Source organism: Crocodylus siamensis, chromosome 4 (genome assembly GCF_052110815.1).
Source record: "Crocodylus siamensis isolate JL-2025a chromosome 4, ASM5211081v1, whole genome shotgun sequence".
NCBI lineage: Eukaryota > Metazoa > Chordata > Crocodylia > Crocodylidae > Crocodylus > Crocodylus siamensis.
Window position 1 is genome coordinate 62457163 of NC_143398.1, and position 19594 is coordinate 62476756.

The window sequence follows — 19594 nt, forward strand, 5'->3', positions numbered from 1 at the left end:
AGTCTCCTCTCCATCCTATCGTCTCTAGACTAAATAAGCCAAGTTCCCCCATTCTTTCCTCATAAGTCATGTCCCCCAGGCCCTTCACCATTTTTGTTGCCTTCCGTTGGACTCTCTCCAATTTGTCCACATCCTTTCTATAATGGGGGGGAGGGGGAAGGGAGGCAAAACTGAACACAGTTCAGTTCTCCAGATGTGGTCTCACCAGTGGTGAATAGAGGAGAATAATCACTTCCCTTGACTTGCTGGCAACACAACTACCAATGCAGCCCAGGATGCCATTAGCCTTCTTGGCAACTAGGGCACACTGCTGACTCATATTCAGCTCATGGTCCCATGTAACCCTAAGGTCCTTTTCTGCAGAGCTGCTGCCCAGCCAGTCAGCCCCAAGCCTGGTGCATGGGTTTGTTCCGTCGTAAGTGCAGGACTTTGTACTTGTCTTTGTTGAACCTCATGAGATTCCTTTTGGCCCAATCCTCCAATTTGTCTAGGTAACTCTGAATCCTAGAGATACCCTTCAGTGTATCTGCTACTGCCCCCAGCTTGGTGTCATCTGCAAACTTGCTAAGGGTGCACTCTATGACATCTTGCAGGTCATTGATGAAGACACTGAACAAAACCAGCTCCAGGACTGACCCCTACGGCACTTCCCTGGATACCAGCTGCCAACTAGACAAAGCATGGTGGAATTCAGTATTATTTTACTGTTAGCTAAATAATTATATTTTTTAGCACTTTCCACCTGTTTCAAACTGAAAGTAAAAGTGGCAAAGTGTTCTTTATCCTGTTACAGATGAGGAAACTATTCCATGAATAGCTAAGCTTAACTATGACCTATTTTCTTTAAATATATGTGGCAAATCACTTTTCAAGTAAATTTATAAAGCAAGTTTGAAAGGATATTAACAAACCATTTGGGCTCATGGCAAAATTAAAAATGGTTTGCTTACCTCTATGTAGATACCTGCTGGTTTGCTAGTCCACTACTGATGAGTTTCCTGCCTTTGATCTAAGCTTCAGAAATTCCTCTTGTAATTTTCCCCAAACTTGCTTGCCAGCTCCCACTGCTGGCATTTTGAGGTAGTACACATATTTGGCCTCCAGGTACACTGCCATAGCTGAGGGAATATAAAAGAACTATAGAACAAGTTAGAAAAAAGCAAAGAAATAGCCAGGCAGGACAAAAAAAATTTAAAAAAACAATTAATCAAGTACCATGTTCTGATAATTTTCCTCTCTCTCCATTTAGATCCTTATCTATCAGAGCAAAAACAATCTCTTCTTTCTAGAAGAATAAATTTCAGATTCAGCCAGGACAGGTAGTTTCTGACAGAGCAGTAGGTAGTCACTAAGAGAAAATGAAATTAGCATCAAGAAAAACTAATTTAAATTTTCTCCTGCATGGGTACCCACCAACCTGTCCATCTACTTACAGGAAGTGACAAAGAGTAGAATAATAGGAGGGTGACAAAATAAATAACAACTGTCATCCTGTTCCTGCCTTAGTTCACTATGGAAGAATAAAAAAGAAAGATGGGAGGACTCTCCACCTGAAATCTTTGTTACATAAACCTAGTACATCTTCCATATCCTCTCTTTCCAAGGATTCATAGCTAACCAAGCTGTGGAGATGGGATAAGCATAGTTCCACCTACATCACAAACAAATTTCCCTGTATTCCCTTTTCTACCTTTAACTGAAAGAATCTCAATTTGAAAAGGAAAACTCCCTCAAATATTAACCAAGACATTAGCTGTAATGGCTAAGACTTCAAAGAGGTTCCAAGTCTCTGACAGTAGATATAGAGGGGCATGGAAAGGGGAGTTGGTGAATGAGAATCCACAGGTATTAAAAAGATACTTGGGAGGTGGCTGGGTAAAATAGATGTAAATAGGCCAATATGAAGTAGTCAAAATGGTCTTTCTTAACATTACTAACCAACTTGAAGAAGAAGAAAAGACAGAAAGAAAAGCAAGTACTGCCCAGTTATAAAAAAAATAGAATATCCACCCTCAGTGCTAGAGGATATGACAGACATGAAATTTCACATACATACCCTGTGGTGTTCATTGTCCACAAGTATATCATATGTTCCTCAAGAACATGTAGAATGTTACATTCTTTATATCCTTAACTCTAGGAAATTGAGGCTGTAACATCATTCCTGAAATGGCTATTTGCCCTGAACCATGGAGTAGTTTGACAAACTGGTATGACCCTACTAACACTGCACTGGTTCTTACTTTTGTCACCACTGGACTTCTCAGAGATCCTCTTACATACGTGTTGTGGAGATTTCTCCCATGGAAGTGCAAACTTTAGAAACAAAGAAAGATTGAGCAGATGGTAATTCAGTGATAAAAAAGGGAATTCTATAGGAGGAGAGCTTCAATGCTGAGCTACAGGACTTTTCTTGTAATCGGTTTAACCTATGATTCCTGAGAATCTGGATAATCCTGTCAGTATAAAGAGTAACTACTTCTACCAATTCTATTGATTCGGTGTCCTGAGGAACAGTAAGTATGCAAAGTATGCACGCTTTCCTGACTCAGACTAGCTAAGCGATGCTACCATGCATTTTCTAAAATCCAGAGGGGGAGAGGCCAAAAGGAATGGATTGAAACTGATGATGTATGCAAAGTACAAGTAAGAGTTATATAGTGAGACCTAAATGGATATGATACACCTATCTGAGGTCAAGGGGACAAAGAATCTTGAGAGACAACATCAAATGCCTTTAAACATAAATGGAATTTGCAAACTATTATATTCAACTTTGACAAGTTCCAGGATGGGAACTTGTCTCCTTTTATACTTTGAAAGTTCTTGAAGAGGAACTCACAAAAATCTTGCCAATTCTTGCTTTCATTAAAATAATGCCTGTAAGGAGAAGAGATTTGCCACATTGTCAAGAAATGACTGTTATTTTGGCCTGTGGAAAAAGATGATAAACAGAGACAGGGGAATGGGATCCTGAAATTCTAGAAGAAGTCCTAATGGGGTTATTTCAATAACCCATCTGCTTGCAGAATTAATTGCCAAAGTTCTTCAGTCTTACTTTGATGGTGATGAGGGGTGTCTATAGAAGTGCTCTGGGACTGGGGTGGGAGCACATTAAAGTGGCTATGAGAGCTGCTTGATATTAAAGCACCCAGAGTGTCACGTGTATCAACATCCTTACACTGAACAATGGCAGCAGAGGTGCTTTAACTAAAGCTTATCAAAAAAGTTTTAGTTAAATTACCCTCACCACCATTTTTCAGTGCAGGAATGTTGATATACATGATGCTGAAGTCTGCTGGAGTGTAGTAATTACCACAATCCAACAGACACAATTAATCAAGTCTGCTCTAACATGTTGTAGTTACAACATGTCAGAGCAGCCTCTCTGCAGATGTAAAGGTGCCTGGGTTTCCTAAGCTAGCAGGCTACATTTAGAAAATAGATGCAACTTGGTGGCTTGTGCTGATTGGGGTTTGGAAAATATTTTCTAATATTTGACTGAGCGTGGCAAAAGGAAAGATTGTTTTGGAACTGGTGAAACTTGCAGTTGTGGTAAAAGGGTAACTCCTTTGTACCCTGTAGAAAAGGGATGGGTTTGGCCCAATACTATTCAAATCTACAAAATCTTTAATACTTTTCTTTACTATACTATTATCAAATATTCAACCTATTGAATGGTACCTGGATAAAGTTTGTTTGGAAATCATATCCCATTTCTATAAAACTTAGACATTCAATGTGTTGGATTCAGCTTTCAAAGGAAGCAACTACCCAAAAATCTGGCAATACCATAGGTTCCAATATCCAAATTAATCTGAGAGATCTTTTACTGAAAATGTCCCTTTAGATCTCAGTGAGATTTTTTTTTTTACTCTGTAAGCATAAAGGAATCAGCTATGGACAGGATGGTGCAAGTCAAGATTATACCATCTACACCTAATACAAGGGAGGAGTTTTCAAGGGCCATTTTAGAGAGCTATATTTTTCACAGCATAAAGTCCTTGGGATTTCTTGCTCCACCAAAGAAAATGAGCTTTTCCTATGGGATGAAAGAAGGACTAATTAGTTTTGGAACAGAAATAAATGTTGGTGGTCGTATGCAACTGAATTTGGTATCAGTGTTAGGCAGTCCTAATGATGGACTTTTTCCCCCTGATTTTGGACTATTCTAATAACTCTTCCAGTGATTCTGGTATCTGAAATGTGCTTTCCTTGAGTTTTCTTGAGGGAAAAGCAGCAGGTGCTATCCAAGCTTCTCCCTGGATATAAGCTGCATAGTGGAGTTTTATTTAAGATAAAATGAACAAGATCTACCAGCTCACCCATTTTGTTCTGCGAATAAAGGTACCAGAATCATCCAATGCAAACTGGTCTGAACCTCAGTCTTTCAGGACCTGCCTTCAAACCCTAGGCCAGCTACCCTAAGAGGTTAAAATTGTGTCTCCAGATGAAAGTCTATTTAAGGTAATGAATGACATAAGGTTTCAAGGGCAAACTTGTAAGCCATCCTGGGCTGAAATTTTTGGTCAGTCCCTCATGATAATGATCCAAAGAAACTACAGTGCAGAATAAGACAGGGAGAGAGAGGTCCTTAAATCTGCCACTCCACAAGTACCTCCTTCCCCTCTGATTCCTCCTTGTTCCTGGATGAACACTCTACTAGGTAGCTGAAGAGGTAGAAGCAGCTGACAAGGAGATTCAGCAAAATAACATGGGGCCTCTGCAGGACATGCTAGGAAATCTGGTCATTGCACCAGACAGCAAAGCTAACCTATTTAACAATTTCTTTGCCTCCATTTTTCTGAGCAGGGACCAAGTCATCCCCCTCACTGGGATCCGCTTAGGCCCCAAGAGAGGTGCACCCAGGCCTAGGGTCAGAGAGGACCTAGTCAGGGAATTTATGGAGGGACTGGACATATTTAAATCAGCAGGTCCTGACAATCTCCACCCCAGAGTGCTGAGGGAATTAGCAGAGGTCATTGCGGGACCCCTTGCACAGCTTTACGAGCACTCATGGTACTCTGGCAAGGTGCCAGAGGACTGGAAAAGGGCCAATGTGGTTCCCATGTTCAAAAAAGGGAGAAAGGAGGACCCGGGAAACTATAGGCCAGTTAGTCTTACCTCGGTCCTGGGGAAGTTTTTTGAATTATCCTGGCACATGTCCACAAGGGGCCAGCAAGGGAGATTATACTTAGAGGCAACCAACGTGCATTCATTAGAGGCAGGTCCTGTCAGACCAACCTGGTGGCCTTCTATGACCAGATCACAAAAGCCTTACACACAGGTGTTGCAGTGGACATAGTCTTCTGGACTTTAGGAAGGCCTTCAACACTTTCTCTCACCCCAATCTCATTAAAAAACTAGGAGGACTGTGGCATTGATACCTACACAGTCAGATGGCCTGCAAATTCGCTGGAGGGCCACACCCAGAGAGTGGTGGTAGATGGGTCTTCTTTGACCTGGAGGGATGTTAGCAGTGGGGTTCCTCAGGGTTCGGTCCTTGGGCCCACACTATTCAACATCTTTATCAGCGACTTGAATGAGGCGGTAAAAAGCACCCTGTTCAAATTCATAGATGACACTAAGATGTGGGGAGATGTGGGCACACTAGAATGGAGGAATAGGCTACAATTGGACCTGGGCAGGTTACAGGGGTGGGCAGATGAGAACAAGATGGGTTTCAACACTGACAAGTGCAAAATACTGCACCTGGGGAGGAAGAACCAGCAGCATACCTACAGGCTGGGGAACTCCCTTCTCATCAGTGCAGAGGCAGAAAAGGATCTTACAGTCATTATTGATGCCAAAATGAACATGGGCCAACAATGTGGGAACGCAGTCAGGAAGTCCAACTGTACCTTGTCATGCATCCACAGATGCATCTCAAGCAGGTCCAAGGAGGTGTTCCTCCCCCTCTATGCGACACTGGTCAGGCCGCAGTTGGAGTACTGTGTCCAGGTCTGGGCACCACACTTCAAGAGGGATGTGGACAACATGGAGAGGGTCCAGAGGAGGGCCACTCACATGATCAGGGGGCAGCATGGCAGCCCCTACAAGGAGAGGCTACGGGACCTGAACCTGTTCAGCCTCCACAAGAGAAGGCTGAGGGGGGATCTAGTGGCCTGTTACAAACTAGTCAGGGGGGACCAGCAGGCATCGGGGGAGTCTCTGTTCCCCCGAGCACTACCAGGAGTGACTAGAAATAAAAGTCACGAGCTGGCAGAGGATAGATTCAGGCTTGATATCAGGAGGTGCTACTTCACTGTCAGAACAGCTAGGAGCTGGAACCAACTTCCAAGAGAAGTGGTGCTGGCTCCTACCCTGGGGGTCTTTAAGAGGAGGCTAGATGAACACCTTGCCAGGGTCGTTTGACCCCAGTACTCTTTCCTGCCATGGCACGGGGTTGGACTTGATGATCTGCTCAGGTCCCTTCCGACCCTACCAACTATGAAACTATGAAACATCCATATACTGGAACAGGCCACCAAAATACCAGAGTCTTCCTAGCACTCCTGCAGCAAAGGTGGAGACCCTGCAGTTAAGTGGAGCTGAAAATGAGAAAGGAAGCCTCTTTGATCTTAGCATTGTGCCCACTCCACCTAATAAAGAAGTAGAGAAAACAAATTGTCTAGGCACAGCCTTCAAGAAACATCTCTGCTGTCTATCATGGATGCAAAAAAATGTTCTGTAGACATGATAACAGTATCCCAAACTCACCAGCAAAGGGAACTAACAGGCAAACTGAATAAAAATAAACCTCACATGTGGAATCTTTTGGGACAAAGACAGAAAACCCTTCAGTACTGGATGATAGAGGGAGAAAATAATGCTTGAAATATCTTTTATTAATTAATTGATTTAATCAATATAACTTGTAGCCCATTAGATATTTCTCCTTTAAAATTACAGAAGCATTTTCCTTTGCCTGCAGGGTAAATACGGAAGCTTTTACGTATTGTGTGAGTGAAAATAGTGAATTCAGGTTGCAGTCTTAACTTATATCAAAATATACATGCTACAAAATAAGTTGTTAGTAAAGTAACCTTGCTGAAAGTGTGACATAAATGATTTCACTGCTTATAATTTGTATAGAAGCTCTCCTCACATAAAAGTTAGGGAGACCTCCTGTAATAGCCAAGGGGACAAAACTCTCTTCTTTCAAGTATCATGTTGACAGTTTCCTCATTCTCAAAAAAGCTACACGCTTTAGTGAAGCATTTCATCTTGCCTGATCTCCTTACAATTTTTATTTCTCCCCTAACCTTTTTCTCACTAACCCCAGGATTTATAGGTGCATGAAATGAACAAAATAGGTTCACTACATCCATTTGAGAGTAAAAGCTTGCTTTGGTGTGGATCTACTGGAACATCTGTAGTGGGCTTTACTTCTCAACAACACTTTTGTCTGTGGAAATCCATTTCTTAGCTTGACATCAGAAATGCCCAGAAGTCCTAACATTCAGATTTGATGTGTGGGGCTCTGACAGTCAAACTTATTTGTATTTGTAAATAGATATCTATGTGCCTGATTCAAAGTTCACTGAAGCCAACAGAAGTTGTTCCATCGATTTCACCAAACAGAGATCCTGTCCAACTTTTCAACCTGAAAACCAAGTAAAAAATGCTAAAATTGCATCTGCAAGTAGCTGTGATACAAAACTTGTGGAACCAGGAGGAAGACCAAGTTAAAGTTAGTTTGGAAATCAGGCCCAGTAGCTGCAATGTAGGTGAGCTAAAATATCTATTGATACCTTAAATTTGTATCTCCTCAGTTTTGAGAATTCACTGAGTTTTAGGGAAAAAAGTGCAGAGAGCCACTGTCCTAGTGTGAATACTCAGATCATGCATAGTTGAGCCCTACAAGCAGATCTCCCTGCAGACCCCAAAACTAGCCAAAAAAACCTCAAGAAATTCAGACGTTAACAAGCAATCCCGTGACCTTTGTCACAACTACTGGTCTCCCTAGGCTTTTAGCCCTCTTTAATTATCATTTGTATTGCTTTATTCTAAACTTATACTGTAAATTCCTAGTAGTAAAGACCATGTTTCTTCTGGAGCTTGTTTACTTCTAGCAGGCCTCAAGTGGCCTAAATTTCAGGCTTCCAATGAACGGAGTTTTGGGAACGGGAAGTGGACATGCTTAGTTCACAGGCATGCCAATACAATCCAGTGAATGTGCTGATGCCCACAGTAGCTATTTTTATGATGTCCAGTTACTTCTATAGCCACTATCTGGTGACTTACTCAAGTGTGCTTAGTGGCTGCACTTAGAAAAAGAGTGAGCAAGAAATTGCATTAGTGGTAGCCACTTACAGCGATTCTACGAGTCTGTCTATTCTGCATCAGCACTGGGTTGGTAGGAGGACAGAACTTAGCGTGCCCAACCTATGACTGGCCCATCCACATATGCTGACAGACTCCAAAGCCATAAGTTTTCCAGTTAGACTGTGAAACAGCATCTCCCCGCCCAACTGCCTAGTGTCCCCTGTTATGATAGTCAGCTCTTTTCACCACAGAAGAATTTCACAGCAGAGCAGACCAATACTTTGTCCCTGACAAGAAAGTAACCTGCCTACGGGGAAAGTTTCATCCTATCTCTATCCTAAGTTGGCTCATGACCTGAGAGATGAGGTTTTATATATTTTTCATGAAATGCATTTATTCTTGAAAAACTGTACGTACTGTATATTGAAATTTTAATGATAAATGAGATACTGGGGGCAATAGGGTAGCTATGACAAGTATATGCTCAAGTGGTTGCAAATTTTTCAGTGATAGATTGGCCATGGGCTTTGGAAAAAAAATGCCATATTAATAATGAGGTGGCAGTAAAGTATAATCACTCTTCCAGGACTAGTATTTTGCTACAGTCTGTACACAGTGCTGAACTGTGATAACAGTCTTTCTATGAACCACAAGATATTACTAGAAACTATGAAGGCATGCCTACTGTTTCTCTAAATCTACAGCAGAAAGCCAGGCATAAGGTGAAGAATCTAGGTAGGGGCTCTGAAAGGGAACAGAAGACAGAATAGCCTTAAAAATGAAGACTTTTTTTCTCAATAAAGTTCCTGGTTCAGTATTAGAAGAAATCAATTCCTACTGTTACTTACCATTGTTACATGACAGATAGCTATGTCACTTTTTACCCCTTCTAGCTTATGGTACCATTCTTAGACATATTTCAAGTTTTACACTAGTATCAGCAAAAGCAAAGAAAGATTTTTGTTTCATTTTATGGCATAATGTCAGTAATATTTTTATACTAACACAATTTAGTGTGAGAAATGTGTTACCACAGCTGTGATGGTGCCAACCACAACTATCCAGTCTTTTTCCCTTAGTATCTAGTCTATCAATAACATGATAGTATACAGTAGATATAACTTTTCAAGAGCAGGTTCACTTCATGACAAAGCTCACCTTAATTCTAACTATGGCCTACCTCTCTGTGTTTTTGAGGAAACTTTGAAGAAAAAAGGAATAAAAGATTGAGAGAATAGATTAGCAGGAAGGCAATATTTCTTTCAGCCTTGGCAGCAAAGACAGCAACACTTATTCCATTTTCTGTCCCTCTGCAGCTGTCTAAAGTACCCATGCACCTCTTGTGATTCTGAAGAGGACAGATCATCAACTAACATAGCTGCTTCACTGACACTAATATCAGGCTTGGTTTCAAGATAAATTTCCTTTTCTTGCCAGGCCAGGAAATTCTCTCTTAACTCTCATATACTACCTTGTTTTATTCATCTGTATTGTTTACTGTAAGGACTTGGGGATTGTAGAAGGGGCAATGGCAGCACATATGCTAGTTGCAATAGTAGCAGTAATAGCTGTGGCAACATTGATGCTACCTCTTGATGCTTAAAATCATGCTAATTATCAACCTTTCTCTAGCCTTCTGTTTTTAGAAGTTTGTAGCAATAACCAGACTCTTTAAATTTGCTGGGTACCTTTTACAGAATCATATAAAATACAAATGGAAGGGACCTGAAGAGGTCATCGAATTCACCCTTTTGCCCAAAGGCAGGATCAACTAAACCCAAGCCATTCCTGACAGATATTTATCTAATCCAGTGGGTCTCAACCATTTTTAGACTCAAGGCACCCTTTGATAGGGTCATGGCACCCCTCAGAAAATGCCAGTTCCTAGTTTACACTCCTTTTTTTTTTTTTTTTTTTTTTTTACTAATAGAGCAGTACTTCTGTTGCAAAGAACTCAAAAAGACTAAGTCAGAATGTTTTTAACACCATGAATTTCCATTAGAAATATTGGGGTTTATCTTGTGCATCATGTTTGCATACCGGGCGGCATGGCACTCCATAGCCCCCTTGAAAGAACCTTGGGGCATCCTGGCTGAGAATCACGGGTCTAACCCGTATCGTCCATGTTGGAGATTCCACAGCCTCCCCTGGCAATATGTTCCAGCACTTAATTATTTTTACACTAAAACTTGACAGGCTAGGAATGGCATTCAGTCCACTAGCACAGCTGATTATATTATAGTCATAGTTATTGTCTCATTGTTTGATGATCTTCTCCAAGAAACGGATAAAATCCAAGCGTCTATCTATTCCTTTGGCCGTACCTGCTGCCTTGATTTCATTAACTGCAGGTTCTGGGGATTGGCTTTGGATCCTGGCAGGGATGAAGGAAGTAGATTTCTAGCAGCTCTATTCTTTTGTCTCCTAGAGAACCCAAAAAAGGGTGCTGGAAAATAATTTTCTTCCCTGACATTTCCCTTGTGGCAGTTACCAACTAATTCAATTCAATCTCTTCTTTACATATAGGACATTACTAAATGAGAGAGAAATACATTCAGGTGCAGTAACATCCAGATGAATATCATTTTTTCATCACATTTGGATATGGTTATTTCTCAATTTGCCTTTATCTGGTTCAGATCAGAACTGACAGGTAAATCGGCTGGCTGAAGCTCAAAACAAATAACATGGAGAGAATGTTATTTCCATGAAACACCTTCGTGAAATCATGGAGTTTGTCTCTGTGACAGATTGTGCCCTACTTCTGTTAGTAGGGCTACAGTCTCAGGATTGCACACCTCATCCACTGCTGTTTCATTCCCATGTAAAATCAACTCAGTATCCCCAGCTGACTTTTGAACAGCAGCAATGGGGAAAGATGCGTTTTTTTTCCCATTTATGTCCGCCTAAGGCTGTGTGTAGACAAAACAAGAGCCATGTGTGCATGACACTTAAAAGCAGGCTAAATGCTTTTGTACCACTTCAATGGTGTTGGTGTTTGCACGCCTCGGCGGTGTATTGTGAATTAATTCCAGTTGCTGTAGGAAATTCGGTGGCATAATGCACCTTAAATGACTAGGAGTGCACCTTAAATGACTAAAACTCCTTCGAGGAGTTTTAGTTTGCAGCCCTACAGCCACAGGGTGAAGCACCAGGCTTCATGCAGCTCTCTGTAGAAAGCCCTGCAGGCAGCCTGGCAGCAGCCCAGCAAAGCAGGCTCCACTTAAGAAAAGCAGCGAGCCTGATCTTTCCTCCCCCTCCCCTCGGAGCCTGCCTGTCTGAGCTGCACAAGGGCCCAGTGCTTCCTTCCATGGCTGCGGTGCCCGCCAGGATCACCCAACCAGGTGCCTGTGGGCAAGTGCCACGTCAGGGTGGGGAGCACTGCTGCCAGAGGGAAGCACCAGTCTTCCCCCAGCCCAGGGACCTCTCCGCCCCCTGGCAGCTCACCCTCCCCTCCACACCAGAGAGGCAGAGAAGTGCAGAGTGTGTGCACGACACCACGGTTTAATCAGCCCTAAATGGAAGCAGTGTTTTATAAAGCCTACCACTTCAATCTAGGGCCCCTGTTTCTTCTACACACAACCTAAAAAGCTAACTTTAGTAAGGTCCATAGTCAAAAGGAAGAGGTCTTCATGTCTTATCACCTTAATATTAGATTATTGGACATATTTCTACAACCAGCTTACATGGCGGAGCTTCTCTCAGGAAAAACATGTCAACTTAGGTACCATAGTGTGCATGGGCTTCCATCTATCTCAGGACAACTGAATTCCAGATGCAGATTCAGAGTTCATTTTTGACCTATATACTGTCTAATCTAAAAGCCTGCTGGCTTTTAGAAATCTTCTCTCCTTATGATATCTTAGAAGTCATTCACTTTTGTTGCTTTGATTTAATGTTTATATAGAAGGCAAAAGAAGTGCCCAGATTCTGAAACCAATCTTCTAAGGTAATTCAGCTATTTACGAAGGCAGTCGCAAAAGGGGACTGTTAGAGAGAGCCTGAAGGCTGATTTTGGAGTCTGGTCTTTAAATTGTCAGCACGTTGCCTATATAGGAGGACATCTCATTAGATTAACTTTTACTCTATATGCTTAGAGAATATACAGCAGCATCTAAGAGTAGATTAAAATATATATTTTTTTAAATGAATGCTGCCACTAGTAGCAGCTGTGTTAAATTTAGAAATAATTCAGCTTCTCTACATGTGAGGGAGAAGCAGATGAAGTGAAAATGGCAGTATTAATAGAGAGCAACAAAACTATTTATTTAGAGTTGGGATTTTGCATATTAATCTACCTTTGGCATTATGGCTGGCCATTTGGCAAGCCTGGATGTGATGTCTTCTTCTCTTCCAAGAACATGTTGTTCATTTTTTTCCCCAGTGTTGGATGCCATGATTCGAAATTAGATTAAATGAATATTACAAATATCTGACTTCAGGCTCTCTCTAATATTGTTTGGGAATGTAGATAAACACACTAAATATGGATTTCTTTCTGTCCCTGCAATATTTTTGTTTTTTCACACCAGTCATCCATCTCTGGTATCGATTTGGAAAGCAGATTTGGATTTCGAATGTAGATAAATATACTCAATATGGATTTCTCTCTGCCCCCTGCAATATTTCTCTTTTATTTCTCTCTTTCCCTGAAATATTTATTTTTTTTATGGTAGTCTATTCCTAATATTGGTTTGAAATATAGTTACATAGTAATGCATTCAATATTGATTTCTCTCTATCCTGTATTCTGCTTTTCCCCACACATTAAAGAATATTAGCACAATTTTCAAAGTGACCATACACCTCCAGTTCCTACTGATTTCAAAAGAGTTCAGTGTGGCTGGGTTAGCATTTCAAAACCTAGACCATTCATTTTCAACAGTTTGTATCCAGCATCATATTACACTTGGGGGGGAAAAACAACGGAAATTACATTTGGAAAAACCCCTTCTCTTTAATTTGTTACTAGAAGGACATTATATGATCTGACATATATCTTATCCTGTGATTTTTCAAGAAATATAAATGATCTTTTTCTGTCACACTATCAGATTTTAATTTTATATAGTTTTACATCTAGTAATCACGTTTAAAATGTTGTACAATGACTGCCAATTACTGTTGGACAGCAGATTCTTAGAATTTTGTTCTTACATCTGAAAATGTGACATATTTAATCGAAGCATGGTTGCATATTTACAGAATACATATTTAAGCGTATTTTAAAATATGTTGTCATTTGAAGGTGTCCAAAACCATGGCTGTTATATATATAAAGAAACATATTCCTGAATAGTTTGCCACTACAGAGGTTTATCAAAGGAAGGCTACATTCAAAATGTAGTGTTGCCTTTCTTGTATAGTATCTTATTCTAAAAACAGTTGGCATTGAAGTATTTATGGGGTATTATAGATTATGAGTAAAAGTAGGGAACACAACCACTTTCCTATTTCTCTACATCTTTTTCCTTAGAACAGCATCTCTGTTATTTGAAATAAGCCTGTAGTTTTAAAGGCAATGGAAAACATGTTATTAACCATTACAAGCACAGCTGGCTTCTGTGTGTATGACTTAAAATCCCCCACAGAAAACCCTATTCCTTGATGTAATGAATGCGTGTGCATACCTTCTTGTCAATTGAAATTAAAAAAGGAATCATTCTTCCTAACAAAATAACTTGAGTGTGGGATATTGCTTTCTAGTGTTTTTGAAGGATTTCTTTAATAGAAACTCACAAAAGCATTTTGTCAGCTAAAGTGAGTAACTAAAGGCTTTCAGAGTTTAATGTATTCACACATAATAAAATATTTATAATTACTTAGTAAACCTGCTCATTCATCTAAATTTGTCTGGGCAGAAAGGAAGTTGCCCAAACAATTTACTCACTGAAAATGACAAATGTATGACAATTTTGAATCTCCTCCCATTCTCCACCTTTACTGAATGCTAATAAAAATGCATACATTAAAAAAAAAATATAGAGAAGAACTCAAATAAATAATTGACACCCAAACAGAGATTTAGAGCATCTCACAGTTTAGGGTTCCTCATGCAATATATAAATAATGCATTTTCATTTAAAGCCTCTGGGATTTCTTGATGTTCACATCTATGGCTTTCATGTTGAAGTGGCTCTAATAAAATACCTCCAGGTATACACCAAAATTAAAAGATGGTAGGTGCATCTCATTCTCTGTACACCTGTTTATGAGTACACTCATTTCCCTGTTTACAATCAGGTATATCTAATAGTATAAGAGGCATGAACTCTAAGAGCTGCCTTAAGGGGAGTGAGGAGGGAGAGGGAAGGGGCTGCCAGAATAGACCATGGGATGCCTCACCTTCACATCCCCAGCTCTGTGTGCACTTTCCAGCTCCAGCCCCCAGAGCAAGCAATGGTGTTCCATGAGTGTGTGTCAATGAGCCTATGGCACTCTAACAAATGTAGCTCTATAGTGTGCTCAAATGTAGCTGCTACGGAGAGATGTCATCCCATTTTCTTACTACCAAAAACATGCCTGCTCAATATGGGTGTCTGCAGCAAAAAGAATGAGTTGATAACCCACTTCAGCAGCTGTAAACTTCAACTGCCATGTCTGCATCCTGCCCACTACCACCTCTGGAGCCAAAAAGCAGAGCAGGGAAGAGAGGGAGGACTGCCCAGAGTCCTGGGCAATTATAACCCTAAGTATATCCTTGTAAGGTATTCGTAGTTGTTAGCTGTCCTGGACATCTCCTAACCAGGAGAATGCATTCTTAGCAATTTACTTCCTTAAGTGAATACCTGATCGGACCATCACTACTTGGTTGGATATGAGGTTGTTTGAGGCAGAGAAGAAGTACCTTGATATTCCATATGGCTGAATAATTCTTTACTCATTTTTAGCCAAATGGAATAGATCTCAGGGCTTGGGTAAAACAAAGGACAAATTTAATTACATAATTCAAAGAAAAAATCTAAAGAAGTAGGAGGGAGAGATGTAGTGAAAAAAAGTAGCATAATACACAGAACAAGAAAACATAAGAAATCACAGCAAAAAAAGCTTGCCCTATTTATTGCTTAAATAACAACAGAAACAAAATCTCTCCAACATAATATCATATTAAATGTGCCACAAGCTAACCTAGTTCATCCCACCTTTACTGTGTATATCTTCCATCTTTACCAGCAATCCCCTTAGGGTTACATATTTGATATGACTGTCCCTTCTCACAGCTTTTGTAGGTAGGACTGATAAGCAATAGAAATCTCCCACTTCTTAGACACGCTGTCTATCTGAGCTTGAAGAACTCAACTATAATTCACAAAATGTAAGAAAACAGGTTTCTGCCTAAGCCAATTTAAGGGGCAAGCCACCAGGGCAACAGCTCCAGGCCATGGGTGCTGGGAACTAAGTTAAGTTAGGTTATAGCTATGGAGTGAACAGAATAGCAGTACAAGCCATTTAATGTGGAAAGAGGGAGTGGTCTTGCCTTAGCCAATGCATCTGCATCCCATAAGTGGAATGTCAGTTCTGACTCTAGCAAGATTTAATGACTGCCTTGGGTAACAGCAAATTCAAAAGCTAAAACTAATCATCCTCAGTCTCTCATTTCATTATTGCCATGCAGAAAAGAATATTGGGAGAGAAGTGCATTTCCTAACAGGCTTAAGCCAATAGGAAAACAGAATTAAAAAAAATACACTCACTCTCTCTAGGCACATTGGCTATTTACAGATGTAAAAAATAAAAAAAATTTAAAAGGTGCTTTACTTTAAAATCTACACACCCCCACACCAAGCTCGCTTCATGTCCAGAAGAGACATCACATTAGTTAGACCCAATTCGCCAAACATCTGTATAGATTGGTCAATTCAGCACTGCTTTTTTGATGCTTTTATCTAATAGCTGATTGAATCAGCATTATATAAAAGGGTCAAAAAACCCTGCTAAAGCACCCAATCTATACAGAAGCTGGGTTGAACTAATGCACTGCCTCTTCCGGTAAAGCACTATTTGTTTGTTTTCTTCAAATCTGTCAGCAGCCAGTATTTTTTCAGTTACATCCCTTTTCCTTGGAAAATGGGCTTTCATTGGAAATTAAGGGAGTTTTACTATTATTTTTCGTAATCTATTTCTGAATATCCTCTCCCATTCCAGTGAAATGCTATGATAGGTAGTCACACTCAGATTTCTATCTAAATATAATTAAATCACTATTGTGCTAGTTTAGCATTTGCCCTCTCATAACTGTTTGACAACATAGACACAAACTTTACAAACCACCTAAATACAAATGTGATGGAATAAAATTATTATGAATGTCATTCTACATTTACTGCTTTTCCATGATAAATAAATATCATCTTTTTCTACTATTAAACATACTGAGATGATAATGTGGGGCCCCTGCAGGACACGATGGGCAACTTAGTCATCACGTCAGATGATAAAGCTAACATATTTAACGATTTCTTTGCCTCTGTCTTCCTAAGTAGGGACCAGTTCAGCCACCTCCCTGCTGGGCCCCCCTCGGGCCCCGGGAGAGACACGCCTGGGCCAGGGGTTAGCGAGGAGTTAGTTAGGGTACTTCTGGAGAGGCTGGACGTGTTCAAGTCTGCTGGTCCGGACGATCTTCACCCTAGGGTTCTACAGGAACTGGCCGAGGTCATTGCGGGACCCCTGGCACGGCTCTATGAGCACTCGTGGTGCTCTGGCGAGGTGCCGGAGGACTGGAAGAGGGCCAATGTGGTCCCTATCTTCAAAAAGGGAAAAAAAGAGGACCCGGGAAATTACAGGCCAGTTAGTCTGACCTCAATCCCGGGTAAGCTCTTTGAAAAAATTATCCTGGCACACATCCAGGAGGGCCTTGCGGGGGAATGTATGCTCAGGGGCAACCAACATGGGTTCATCAGTGGCAGGTCTTGTCAGACCAACCTGGTGGCCTTTTACGATCAGGTCACCAAATCATTAGACGCAGGGGTTGCTGTGGATGTAGTCTTTCTGGACTTCCGGAAGGCTTTCGACACTGTCTCTCACCCTGTCCTCATCAAAAAGCTGGGAGACTGTGGTGTCGATGCCCACACGGTCAAATGGGTCGCCAACTGGTTGGAGGGCCGCACCCAGAGGGTGGTAGTGGATGGGTTCTTCTCGACCTGGAAGGACGTGGGCAGTGGGGTTCCGCAGGGCTCGGTCCTCGGGCCCGCACTGTTCAACATCTTCATCAGTGACTTGGATGACGGGGTAGAAAGCACCCTGTTCAAGTTTGCTGATGACACTAAGATGTGGGGGGATGTGGGTGCACTAGAAGGGTGCAATAGGCTACAAGCTGACCTTGACAGGTTGCAACGGCGGGCGGATGAGAATAGGATGGGGTTTAACACTGAGAAGTGCAAGGTGTTGCACATGGGGAGGAAGAACCGGCACCACACTTACAGGTTGGGGAACTCCCCTCTTGCCAGAACGGAGACGGAAAAGGATCTTGGAGTCGTCATTGACTCCACGATGAACATGGGCCGGCAGTGTGGGGAGGCAGTCAAGAAGGCCAACCGTACCCTGTCATGCATCCACAGATGCATCTCGAGCAGGTCCAGGGAGGTGATCCTCCCCCTCTATGCGGCACTGGTCAGGCCGCAGCTGGAGTACTGCGTCCAGTTCTGGGCGCCACACTTCAAGAGGGATGTGGACGATATGGAAAGAGTTCAGAGGAGGGCCACTCGTATGATCAAGGGTCAGCAGGGCAGGCCTTATGAGGAGAGGCTATGGGACCTGAACCTGTTTAGCCTCCACAAGAGAAGGTTAAGGGGGGACCTTGTGGCCTGTTACAAACTGGTCAGGGGGGATCAGCAGGTATTGGGGGAGTCCCTGTTCCCCCGTGTGCTGCCAGGAGTGACCAGGAATAACGGTCACAAGCTGGCGGAGGGTAAGTTTAGATTAGATATTAGGAGGCGCTACTTCACAGTCAGGGCGGCTAGGGCCTGGAACCAGCTTCCAGGGGAAGTGGTGCAGGCTCCTAGCCTGGGGATTTTTAAAAGGAAGTTAGATGAGCACTTTGCCGGGGTCATCTGACCCCGGTGCTCTTTCCTGCAAGGCAGGGGGTCGGACTAGATGATCTACCTAGGTCCCTTCCGACTCTAGCTACTATGAAACTATGAAACTATAAGTTGTTTTGGGGGGTTTTTTATAACTTCCATCCGAGGCCAAATTAACCAAAATGCCTCAGAGCCAAAAAGGAGGTGTACACCCAATGGACAGGAAGGGCCATCACCAAGGAGGATTATACCTCCTTGGCTCAAGATTGTAGGGGGGGTTATCAGGAAGGCTAAGGCAGAGATAGAACTGGGACTAGCGACCCGGATCAAAGATAACAAGAAGTCCTTTTTTAAATACATAGTGGGTAAAAAGAAGGTACCAAATAATGTGGGGCCTCTGCAGCACATGCTTGGTAATCTGGTAGTAGCACCAGATGACAAAGCTAATCTCTTTAACAGCTTCTTTGCTTCCATTTTTCTGAGCAGGGACAGGGACATCCCCCTCACTGGGATTCCGGACGGACCCAGGGGAGATGCTGGCAGGCCCAGGGTCAGTGAGGACCTAGTCAGGGAACTTCTGGAAGGACTAGATGTGTTCAAATCAGCAGGTCCTGATGATCTCCACCCCAGAGTGCTTAGGGACCTGGCAGAGGTCATTGCAGGACCCCTGACACAGCTTTATGAGCACTCGTGGTGCTCTGATGAGGCGCCTGATGACTGGAAAGGGGCCAATATGGTCCCCATTTTCAAAAAAGGGATGAAAAAGGACCCAAGAAACTATAGGCCCGTTAGTCTTACCTTGGTCCTGGGGAAGCTATTTGAGAAACTTATCCAGGAGCACATCTAAGAAGGGCCAGCAGGTGAGTTTATGCTTAGGGGCAATCAACATGGGTTCATTAGAGGCAGTTCCTATCAGACCAACCTGGTGGCCTTCTATGACTAGGTCACAAAAGCCTTGGACGCAGGTGTCGTGGTGGATGTAGTCTTCCTGGACTTTTGGAAGGCCTTCGACACTGTCTCTCACCCCATCCTCATTAAAAAATTAGGCGTCTGTGGTGTCAATGCCTACACAGTCAGATGAATTGCAAATTGGCTGGAGGGCTGCACCCAGAGAGTGGTGGTGGACAGGTCATTTTCGACCTGGAGAGGTGTGGGCGGTGGGGTTCCCCAGGGCTTGGTCCTCGGGCCCGCACTGTTCAATATCTTTATCGGCGATTTGGACAAGGCGGTGAAAAGCACCTTGTTCAAGTTCGCAGATGACACTAAGATGTGGAGAGAAGTGAGCATGCTAGAAGAGAGGGACAGGCTAC

At 42.2% G+C, this 19594-nt stretch overlaps 1 protein-coding gene across 6 annotated transcripts in view; it reads right to left on the reverse strand.

Annotated features, from left to right (window-relative positions):
- The window catches only part of TAFA2 (TAFA chemokine like family member 2), a 356990-nt gene that overhangs the window by 16219 nt on the left and 321177 nt on the right, over positions 1–19594 (reverse strand). For 4 of the 6 annotated variants that reach the window (XR_016441772.1, XR_016441774.1, XR_016441773.1 and 1 more), the window contains one exon: positions 951–1137. The exons of the other annotated variants lie outside the window; for them this stretch is intronic. Coding sequence is in view for 1 of the 4 variants with exons in the window: in XM_090042418.1 (XP_089898544.1) it covers positions 976–1137 (162 nt within the window). In the remaining 3 variants the exon portion in view is untranslated. The remainder of the gene's footprint in view (positions 1–950; positions 1138–19594) is intronic. 6 annotated transcript variants of the gene reach the window in all.